This window comes from Asparagus officinalis, chromosome 6, assembly GCF_001876935.1.
Source record: "Asparagus officinalis chromosome 6, Aspof.V1, whole genome shotgun sequence".
Lineage (NCBI taxonomy): Eukaryota > Viridiplantae > Streptophyta > Magnoliopsida > Asparagales > Asparagaceae > Asparagus > Asparagus officinalis.
In genome coordinates, this window is record NC_033799.1 from 43455632 (window position 1) to 43467857 (window position 12226).

The following is a 12226-nucleotide window of genomic DNA, read 5'->3' on the forward strand; positions in this document are numbered from 1 at the left end:
TTGCACGCGGTCGACCGCCTCTAAGGCGCGGTCGACCATGACCCGTTTCTCGTGTTTGTGCATGTTTCTACACAGCTCGTGTTCATTTCATGATTTTGTGGTTTAAATCTTGCCTAAACAATATGAAATTTTACATGAAGTCATATAAACAATAGATTAGTACCTTTGGGAACAAATTCTCATATATCGCATGATTATATGCATGAAATTTATATTCAAACCCTAAATCATGCATAAAAACTCAAAACGAAAGGTAAATCATATTTTTTTTTAGATTAAACAACGTTTTAAATCATTTTCCAGATCTTATAACTTCTGCAAACTCATTCTTAATCTTTTTAACATGTAAAGACCTAGTCTTTATACATATAATACAAAAGAAATTGCTTTTATTCATAAACCAGTCAAATTGGCTATACAAAACATGTTAAAAACTCTTTAAAAACGTTTTAAAAACTGGGAGGGGGATTAGCAGAGATGAAACTCGCCTGAGACTCGTAGAAAAAAAACGTTTAAGATGCAAAGTCCAAGAGGATCTCCAATCCAAAAGCCAAAAAACCATACGAAATCCCGCTCAAAAGCCTCCAATCTTCCTCAAAAAACAAATTAGGGTTTATAGGGGTGTTTGGTGGCTGCTAGGGTTCTTAGAAGACTGTAAATATCGTGAAAATTTGATATATAACCAGTGAAAACGTATATGGGCTTTAGAAATCCGAAACCAACTCAAAACAAGAGAAAAATCCTCTGCAGGTTTCGCGGTCGACCATGACGGTCGACCGGACTGCGGTTGACCGCGACGGTCGACCGGACTGGGAATTTCCAGTTCCTCAAATTTGGCCATTGTGCATGTTTCGACTCGTTTCTTTTTTATGTATGAACTTATTTATACTCTAAATACATGATACCATACTATTATACCATTTAATGATATTTATCATATTAAATATCTATATCATAATTAATCACATATTAATTATATAATTCAAAAATTTTTGGGGTTTTACATTGTGTGAAAAAGTATAGTTTTGAGGAAAAAGAAATTTGTCAAAAGCAAAGTTCAAAGTGAGTCATGTTGACCAACTCGAACCAAAGTTCCAAACAAAGCCGACTTGCATGACTAAAGAAATCTCAATCGAGCCACTACTGACTACACGTAACCCAGCTAACCAACGAAGAAAATATAGGCATGAAGCTACTCTACAAGTTAACGGGTCCAAATTTGCCGGCATCCCCGTATTCTGAGTATTTTCTGGGCGTTGCATATTAGGATTTTGAGGATTAGGAAAATTGTAACCTGGGGGCAAATTGTAATTTTGTGAAGGATCCATGAAGGTTGCAAAAAAGGCTTGACAATGGAAGAAGAAAGTAGAGAGAAATGCAAAAAGGAAGAAATAAAGGGTGTAAAATCTTATTTTTTTTTTTGTGTCCAAATGACACAAATTTAGGCTCTATTTATAGACCTTGAAAAATTAGAAATAATGGTATAAAAAATTTAATTCGAATTATTGATGCTCCAAATCTACAATTTAAATATTAGGTGAAAACAAAAAAGAGTTTGTCCAATGGGGAGAGGGCATGTTTCCATGTGCATGGCTGGTCACAAATCGTGGGGTTAGTGGGGGCTGATGGGGCTGCGTGCTCCTCTCCCATTGGACCACTCTTCATTAAATTTTTTTCTTTTCCTTATATAGGAGGCGGGCCCCACATAAAGTGTATTTCATGCAATTTCACGGAAGGGAAATATTTCACCCCTTGGAAAGTTTTTGAAATTTCCCTTCCTATTTGCCTAGCTGCTGTATGGAAAAACCACCCGTTTCCCCTCCTATTGCACTTGGTCTAAAAACCATACATGCGACAAGGCGTCCACTGACATGATTTGACCTCTTTCTTAATTGTCGCAAGAATGCCCACTCAACACATTAACTTTGGTAAACTAGAAATACATATAAACCAAGGCATACAATACCGAGGTATATATAGATTGACTGAACCGATTATATTTCTCAAATTGCTCACTTGGTTAGGTGGTCATACACTAGTACAAAACAGCTCTGTCTAAACGGTTATTACAACCGTTTGGACAAGTAGAAATAGCCCAAACAGGTATAACCGTTTGGAATAATAAACCCAAACGGATAAATCCGTTTGGGCTATTGAAAAATTCCAAACGGCTGGACCAAACGTTTTTAACCATTTGGGATATCTCAACCCAAACGGTTAAAACCATTTGGGAGTTTTTATTAGTTTTTTCAAAAAAAATAAAATACTTTTTCGTTTGGTTCCCCCCAAAAATTTTCATTCCAGCGCCAAGTAATCCCTAAAATTTTCGTCCCAGCGCCAAATTACATCCCCAAAATTTTCATCACCGCACTCTCAAATCCCTAACCCTCTCGTCTTCACCTCATCTGACCCCGTCGCTGCCTGGCTAAATTTCTGGGTTGTTTTCTTCACCTGTTTGCCAATTCTCCCTCCCCCTCCTCCCCTCTGCTTCCATCGTTTCCATCGGTTGTATTAAGAAACTGAATGATGAGGTATACACAAAACCCCTCAAAGCTCCCCTTTTACAGCCCCAGTCCTTTACCCAGCTCTTACAAGAATTCCTCGGCCAATTCGAGCGTAAGCTCCACGCCCCTTAGGATCTTTAAGCGCCCATTCCCCCCTCCTTCTCCTACCAAGCACATTAAGGCCTTTCTTGCGCGTCGCCACGGCTCGGTGAAGCACAATGAGGCTTCCATCCCCGAATTTCGCAGATCGTTTGTTGTCGCTTGCCATCTCCTGCATCATTTTGCAGATCGTTTGTTGTCGCCGCTTCAAATTTCACAAATGAGAACCGAGAGTGAGTCTCCTTACAGAAGACTTTGTCGAAAATTGATTTTTTTCTGTTCATTTTAGTGTAATTTTTGTGTGAATGCTTAGGTTCGTTATTGTTGGTGCAGGGAATTCCTTGGGCTATGCGGCTAGGATTTTCGTCGAGCACGGGATGGTCGGTGGTAGGCTCTGTATGGTTACCAAGGAGGTAACTTTTTGCTGATTTTTTAAAATATGTTTTTATTTGATTCGCTACAAATGTAACAGATTAGTATATCTTGAGTGCTAAATCTTAATGAAACTAGCTAGTTTGGGATATTTTATTGCGTATAGTTTTGGATCTTTAGTTTCACCAGAAGGACTAAGATTGTGTTGGATGATGCAATGGATATGATCATGATCATGTTGCTGAGATACTTCATACATGTAGATGTTCGTGGCTAGTTATCGAAATATTGATTTCTGTACCTTAGAAGTATATTTTCTAACACATAACTGTGACACAATCGCTGGGGATCTTTGCCTCCATTTTACTTGTTTTTATCACGTGTGTACCTGTGTACAAGTTTTTAGCTGTATACCAATCAATCTAATTATAGCCTTATTTTTCTAAAGGAATTAGACTGCTGAATATTCTATTGTGAAGATTAGTATAACTCATAGAGTTGTCTATTGCAACGGATTCTGTTATATATTTACCCAACTTTAGAAGTAACTCATAGACTGCTGAATTTTTATACATTTTTTTGCTAAGTGAAGTGTTTGCAGATTTGACTTTGGGTATGACCGGGTGACTGGTCAATTTGATGGAAGTTAGAGTAGTATTGAAAATGCGTGTTATACACATCTCATAGTTACTTCTAAAGTAGCATCCTCAAAGTTTCATTTCTGAATTATATTTGTGAATGGTCATCATTCTTTGATCATCTATCTTGGTTGCATATATTGATTTGAAATTAGTGTTTAGTAACATTGAAAATATAAAGCACACATATTCTACTTTGTACTTACCAAAGTTCTTAAGTTGATATAGCTGATAGGAGAAGTTTCATGTTTGGTTATGAGATATCCTGAATTCTGAATCATACGGGGAGACTGCCAATAGCAAAGTAAGAAACGAAATTTTCAAAAAGGGGGAAAAGACTAGTAACAAACTCCACGTAGGTAATTTGGAATGTTCAAGTTATAATTTTTGCTTTAAGTGATGAGTATGCACTTTCTATTTTGTTTCATGAAAGGGGTTAATCATTTTTATGTGCTACATTAATTGTGCGTTTCCATGGCCAATGTATGATTGATGCATATCATGGAACCGCCGCCAGCGCCTCTCTACCGTTCCATCTACTCCCAGGTTACGGTTGACTCCCCCAAAATTTTCTCTAGGGTTTTAGGAAAATCGAGTTCTTGAATGACTGATTGATTACTCCTACCTATTTCCAGTTCAATTCATAATCTGTGAAGTGTTTGCAGAATTGTTGCTCTTAATTTTTTAGCGATAAGTTCTCAATTTTGTACTTCATAAATCTCAATGTCATCTCCTTTTTCTTGTTTCGTCCTCAGAGATAAGAAAGGAAGAGCACATACTTTGGAGATCACGTTGCCTAGAAACTATCCTCACAGCTCTCCTTCGATTTTCGTTGTCAGTTTGATTAATTATTCTAGCCATGAGCCACCACATGCATTATTGCAATTAGTTTTATATGATGAATCATTAAGAAGGATATGATAATTATTAGTTAGTGGAGTGTATAACCCTTAATGGAACTGAATGATGGAGTATGATCCATTTAGTCAGCCCAAATATTTTTGGACGAAGACTTTGTTGTTTTTGTTGTTGTTGTTGTTAATGAAAAATTGGCAACTTGTTTCTTATAGTTAATATGCAAAGGAAAAAGGTCTTCTCTTCCATAATCGAGGTTAAATTATTATCTATAGAATTGAAGAATGCATCCCCCTAAAATTCTACCTTTACAGTTAATCTAACTTGTACCATCTTTGTTATATTGTTGTAGGATGTTCCTTACATCATTGAGTTTGAGTGGTCAAAAAACTCCAGATTGAAAGATATTGTGAGGCAATTCAACAAGGTACACAAAACGGTAGATAAACGTAGACCTCTTCGCTTCTATATTTTTATACTATGTATTATGTATTATGTTTACTATGATGTCTTTACAACAAATAGCACTTAGAGAAGTTGCAGGAGTTTTGGTCTACCATGGATGAAATTGATAGGTCTCTTTGGGTTATGGACCCAAAACAACCATCTAATGCTGCATCACACCGGCGGATTAACCTTGGTGAGCCTTCTGAAAAAACATGTTATTCTTATCGTCAGCTTTCAGTTTATAATATGTGTTACTATGTATTCTTAGTTTTCAGTCTGCTTTTGTTTAGGAAACGAGTGCTATCTTTTATTATCTATTGATGCTCATAATTAAAAATCTTTACCAGAGTAAGTTCATTATCTATAATGGCTATAGATCTTCTGTATTAGTTAATTTTATACTTAAATACTTTTACTTTGATGGCTCAGGTACCGTTTCCTAGGGCCAAATACAGTAATAGAACCATTGTGGAGAAACTGGAAGAAAAATGGTAGACACTGGTATGCGCTTTTGTACTGTAGCATTAATATTATTTTGTATGTATTTAGTGTTTGTTTGTCATGATGGTTATTGCTTGAAGATTACAATCTCATAATTGTTCAGGACATCTTAAATGATTTTAGATAATATTTGACAATACTTTATTTTCAGACAAGGGAATCGGTAAATTGTTGGACTTACAGTTTTGAAGTTTCTTTGTTTGCAAGTATACCACATTTGAAAAACTTGTCCGGCTCCAATTCCTCAGCCCGCTACCGATATACCACATTCGCTCGTCTTGCTTCAACTGCTAACACTTCTACTTCAAGTGCTCAAGGTTTGTCACATGAGAATATTACTAGGATATTTGCAGAATTAAGGCGTTCGGGCTTGTCCGAAGAGGATATTCTTCGAGGAATTTATTTTGTTCCTTGAATGGATGGATTAGGCCGCTCCTATCTTATATTTTGATGTATGAGACATTTTGGATATTAGAGACAGTTATATAATATTGGATGCTTAATTTTCATTGTGAGATATTGAGTAATCATTGTGCATGTATCTCTAATATTACGTTTTGAGTAATTATTGTGTATTTATATATAATATTGAATATTTAGCACCGCTTGAGACATTTTTGTGTATGTATATGTTTTTTTTATTTCATTGTGAGATATTGAGTAAACATTGTGTAAAATGTGTATATTAAATGTAAGCAAGGTAAATAAATAAAATAGCTAAAATGAAAAAAATATTAAAATTAATAGGCCAAACGGTTGTAACCGTTTGGCCAAATACTTGTCCAAACGGGTGAAACCATTTAGGACCACAATATATGCCAAACGGTTCCAACCGTTTGGACAAAAATTTGTCCATCCAAATGGTTGGAACCGTTTGGCCTACAGTTAGTCCAAACGGTTCCAACTGTTTGGACAAGTTTTTGGCCAATCGGTTGGAACCGTTTGGCATATATTGTGGTTCCAAACAGTTTCACCCGTTTGGGATAACGTCCAAACGGGTGTAACCGTTTGGGCAACGACCCAAACGGTTACAACCGTTTGGGCGGCCGTTGGCGAAAACTCATCCCCAACGGCTTTAGCCCAAACGGGTTGTTTTCCTTGCCCAAATGGTTGTAATCCTTTAATTTTTTGACGCCCCCTGGGGAATAGTAAAAGTCTTTGAGGGGCATAGTAAAATAATAAAATTCAGGGGGGGGTTTGTGCAAAACACTGCGAAGTTCATGGGCGTTTTGTGGGATTAATTTTGAAAGCTTATTCGGAAACTCTTTTGGGGGTGTTTGTTTCAAATCCTATAATTTTAGGATATGGATTTCACCATAAGATTTGAAATCCATAGGTTTTTTAATATGGGTTGAGATTTCTAAAACTTTGTTTGTTTCATTAATATTTTAGGATTTTGAATATTATAATTTGTAATATTTTGTTTGTTTCAAACTCAAATTGTAGAATTACAAATTTTGGAATTAGAAATCCATAGTTGTAGCAAACAAGTTTTAGGATTACTAAAATAATAATTGGTGAATATAAGAACCTTTGGTAAGCTTACTTACCTCCCACAAAAAAACAAATACAATTGCATTCAATTGGGGTAATCATAAGTGGAGCATTTTGCTGAAGATAAAGCAAGGGAAAAAGAAAATAACAAAAAGCTAAGCTTGCTAAAACCACATTCTTTCACCTAAACATATGTTGTATTTAGATCAAAGATCTGGGCTTGCTTAAGCTTAATCTAGAGACATTGGAACCTCACCCTAGAAGAAGGCGGAGTATTAGAACAGAAAAAAAAAAGTGAAAAGAAACAAGTAACTTTAAATATAAGGCAGTAAATGAACAATAGCGAAATGGAACTCACATATCATGTCAAAATCCAAATGCATCCTTTAGAAGTTTAGTAAAAATAGTCTGCCAAATGAAATTTCCCCGAAAAAAAGTTGAGAAAGAAACATCAAGCATAACCTTTTACAACACAAGCAATTGTTTCCAAAATAGGTAGATTATCAATGAACCAAGATAATGTCATCTTGAAAAAGAAACCACAAGCTGACATCTGGAAGAATCTGAAACAGTTTCATAAATTGTAAAATTTATTTGTATGAAATGATGAGTTACATTTTGAATCAAACTAAACAAACAAACATGGTATTTTTTAAGAAATGCACAAACAATTGTATCATTAATTTGTTCACTAGCAATGACTAGGCAATAGTAATTCCAGGATAACAACATATGCAAAACACAATGAAGGACTTAAACGTAGTTCCATGAGAGTATGATATCTACGACAAAACGAAAAGGAGCCCTGTTAATCATAAGGAACACAAAGCAAAATAAAATTAATGCATCTACTCATAAAAAGGCAAAAGAACAAACTTTCTTACAAACTATATTCAGAGGAAGGCAAGCATAAATTAGATCATACATATAGACTATAGACTTGCAAAAAAACAATACACGAGGCCAAAAAAACTAAACCAAAACACAAATAGCTTGCAATTAAGTTAATTAACTTTATAATCTAGTCTTGTTCGCATGATCACATCACCCACCATATGTTTTTGCTGCTAATAGTAAAACGAATGTAAAAGCAAACTTAACCCTTTCACTTAAAACCCGCATCATACCACTCAATTTATGCATTAAAATTTGCTATACAATATAAGCACCAGCCATTCAACAACATAAATCCACAAGTAAAGATGGATGCATGATTAATCAAACAGAATAAGATATCAAGTGATAACCAAACCTTTCATATAAAATATGAGTTAAGAGACAGAAGAACATATATCCATCCCAGTAACAACCAAGCAATAACACAAGAAGCAAAAATTCAAAAGCTGAATGAACCAGCAACAAATTATAGTAGCTCAAAATATCAAGTTTTCAAAAGTCAAACCCAAATAAGACCTCCCAGAATCCTTGCTCATTGATAATCTTCTCTATAAATAGCTTTTGAGCATTTTTGATTTGATGATCAACCTCCTAGAATCTGATTCATGGTTATACAAGTAATCAAGCACTTTATCCAATGTGTCCTCAGAAAACCCATTCTCATGCGCCATTAGAGCCTTCGCCATGGTCTCCAATGTATAATGTGTTGATGTTGAATTGAGAATGATATTGTCTCAATGAAATCGTGCATGAGAGAGTCATCCTCTTTAGCCTTGCTACTCTTCTTCCTACACTACCACATATTTGCTCTAACGCAACGGTTCAAAACTGTTGCGCTAGCCATGGAACCGTCGCCCTTGAGCAAGTGCGACGGTTCTCAAAGCGCCTCATATGCTGCCGTTGCCCTAGCTCTACCGTAACGATTTTGAACTCTATTGCGACGGTTTTTTGAACCGTTGCCCCTGCATCTAACGCAACGGTTTTAAAAGGTAAGTGGGTTTTAAGCCATTGCAACGGTTTTGATTGAGCTATTGCGACGTTTTTTAAGCTATTGCAGCGGTTTTGATTAAGCTATTGCGACGGTTTTCAAGCTACTGCAGCGGTTTTTTTAGATATTACAACGGTTTTAAAAGACCTAACGCAACAGTTTTAGTAGGCTAAAGCTATGGTTTTGATAGAGCTACGGTAACAGTTGGAGCTATTGCAACAGTTTTAAAAGACCTAACGTAACGGTTTTAGTAGGCTATAAGTATGGTTTTGATAAAGGTACGGCGACAATTGGAGCTATTGCAACAGTTTTAAAAGATTTAACTCAACGGTTTTAGTAGGCTATAGCTATGGTTTTGATAGAGCTACGGCGACAGTTGGAGCTATTGCAACAGCTTTAAAAGACCTAACGCAACAGTTTGGATTGAGTTATCGCAACAGTTTGGATAGAGCTATTGCAACGGTTTTAATCGAGCTATTGCAACAGCTCAATCGGACCTGTTCTTGGTTTCCTACGTCAAAATAATATAGTATTCAATTACCTGGACAATCTTTTTAAGAACATGGCCAAATCAAATTTTAATACACAATATAAAAGTGATTATGTTGAGCATAATCAACCATAATGATAAGTGCCAACATACATCAGTATAGTATAAAAACTACAAAGTATTAAATCCACACTACCAACATTTCAACTCAAAAAATATCGTACCGAACTAACATTCAAACAATGTACATCAACATTTGATTACAAAACATGAAACTTCTCGGTCAAAGACTATATTCTCTATTTGTTTCTAAAAACTTGTTCCTCAATGTCAAATACTCACTAGGAACCTGTCAGTATCAATCTCAATCTTGGCTTTCATCATTTCTGTACCTGTATAAATTTCCATGAATCAGCATAATTTTTGCAATGATGATAATAAAATTGGGGAAAAAAAGATGTTTGAAAAGGAAGTTAAGAGAACATATTGACCCATGAGTACCAGAAGCGTGATGAAAAGAGCAAAAAATTCTCAAGACATAAAGTATACCGATTCCTCCTGCAAGAGTACTGAAATCTATCCTTACAGATTTATCCAAGCAAAATATGTAGTGATGGAATAAATGCTAGCGTGTCTTTCCTTACAGATTTATCCAAGCTCAATTTCGGTCATGTCTTCCTAGTCGCACCTAGAAACTACAATCTCTACTTAATATTTGTATTTCAAACTTTCAGTTACCCACATATTCTGGACAAAATTCTATTATAGTAGTTTGTATTAACAATTCCCCTAATAAAATTTATGAGTTTACAAGTACAAAGCTAATGCAATAGCATGAAATAGCATGAAATAATAAAATTGGGGAAAAAAATATTGCAATTATTCAAAATAAATAGCTTAACATAAAGGAAATAACCCACCTGCATCAAAACCTTCCATTTGAGTAAAATAGGTGGCTACAGATTGCTAAGGGTCTCCATCAAACAAGCCCTTTTGCTTTTCATTCAAATGACAATTCCTGCATTGAAGTATGGGACTTTCATTAACATTTTTTGAACTACAAATAACCATTTTCTGTAAAAGATTTGACAAAAAAATATCAACAAAAATAAAATGTCATTATGGTTAAACATCATATCTACATACATGTTATGCAATCAAATATTTTGTTAACATTCTTTAACATTCTTTAACATTCTGATTATACGCTTAATCTTCTCCAGTTTGTTATCAAAACCTTCCATTTGAGTAAAATAGGTGGCTACAGATTGCTAAGGGTCTCCATCAAACAAGCCCTTTTGCTTTTCATTCAAATGACAATTCCTGCATTGAAGTATGGGACTTTCATTAACATTTTTTGAACTACAAATAACCATTTTTTGCAAAAGATTTGACAAAAAAATATCAACAAAAATAAAATGTCATTATGGTTAACAAGACCCTGAATCCATCAAAACTAATTAATAATACTTCAAACAGATTTGCGTGAAAGCTTAAAGCATATTGAGAACTTGAGTTTGTCATATCGTCAATATAAGCATATTCTTGCTCTCATCTATCTCATCAGTAATCCTTCATCTATGGTAAATTCTAATTAGCCAAAATTTCTGTTTATTGTATCTTTTGCTATTTAGAAATCCTTCTCTTAAGTCCAATTTGTTCTTTTAATATACATTAAATGGAAAGATATATGTTGCTATTTGGTGTGACTTTGGTTTTCATATGTAACATGCAGAAGAACATCCAGTTTTAATATGAAAATTTCTCATATTCAGCCTATAATCAAATGACTTTCTAGATATTTATGATTAACGCTGAATTATTTTCGACAGAACTTAAAAGGAGAATAGCTCAATTAGAATCACTGATATATTATTACTGTAGCAAAATCAGAATGTAGCCACATCAGAGGCAGAAGAACACAAAGGAGAGCGAGAAGAAAGCAACGAGGAAAAAGAAGAAGTAACTGAAACGAGTCAAGAAAACACTACAGAAACCAGTTCAAGAGCTAAGAAGGCTAAGAAATGTCGAAGTGTAAAAGTACTTGCTTCTTCATGATCTAGAACACTAGCAGCCTCTTCAGGAAGTTTAGTACGCGCTTTAAACCTGTCAACAAAGCTTGGACTAACTGGACGTCCAGTTACTTCACTCAACATATCTGCAAATGTTTGAATCATACTTGTAGCTTGGGCTTCTTGTTGTCTCTTCATCTCCTCTTGTTGAGTGGCCACCACCTTCTTTGTTATTGCTTGAACAATTGACTCAGGGACTTGATCACATGGATCAATAGCTTTCTCCTTATTGCTTTGTAGCATGCTTTGAGTGATCGCCCGTCCCCGGAGACGCACACGTCCAGGATGTTCTTTTTTATTGACAAGATGCCATGCATCTACATTTTCTCCTTCAGTTTGTTCCTGAGTTAGCTCTTGAGTTAGTTGTTCCAATGTATCAATCATTTCTAGTGTTTTTTCTGGTTGTGCTTTTTTCTTCTTTTTACGAGTCTCTAGAAACACTTCTGCATCTGTAGGAGGCCGGTTCAATTCCTTTTCCTACAATGAAACAACATATCAATCATTTAGCCATTCATTGCATGTCTAAATCATAGATAAGCATCTGGTGTTACATGTTGGTGCATTCAGCTCTACATTGTAGAAAACTGAAATGTTTATTTAACATCTATGTCTTTTATGCAAGGAATAAATAAATGAAATCTAATTCATCTCTGTCAAAACAATGTCTAACTGAAATGTTTATTTAACATCTCTGTCAAAACAATGTCTAACTGAATTATGTGTTATAATCCACCTTTTCATGCATGTAGCAGATTTCTTCACGTGAAATTGTTGTATAATCTTGTCGAAGTTAAATTCACATAAAGGGGATGGCTTTGTGTTTCCTTGAGTACAATCAACATTATTAAGAGAGATTAAACTGTTACTAG

At 35.1% G+C, this 12226-nt stretch overlaps 1 protein-coding gene and 1 long non-coding RNA gene across 2 annotated transcripts; one reads left to right on the forward strand and one right to left on the reverse strand.

Annotated features, from left to right (window-relative positions):
- Positions 4337-5249, forward strand: LOC109846104 (E3 ubiquitin-protein ligase FANCL-like). The gene is made up of 4 exons (XM_020415330.1): positions 4337-4447; positions 4821-4895; positions 4994-5108; positions 5206-5249. Exons 1-4 carry the CDS (start codon positions 4337-4339, stop codon positions 5247-5249), a joined length of 345 nt encoding a protein of 114 aa, XP_020270919.1.
- Positions 9372-10342, reverse strand: LOC109845415. Its single transcript, XR_002248342.1, has 2 exons — positions 10206-10342; positions 9372-9677 (listed from the first exon to the last, which is right to left on the reverse strand). It is a non-coding gene; the product is annotated as an uncharacterized LOC109845415 (long non-coding RNA).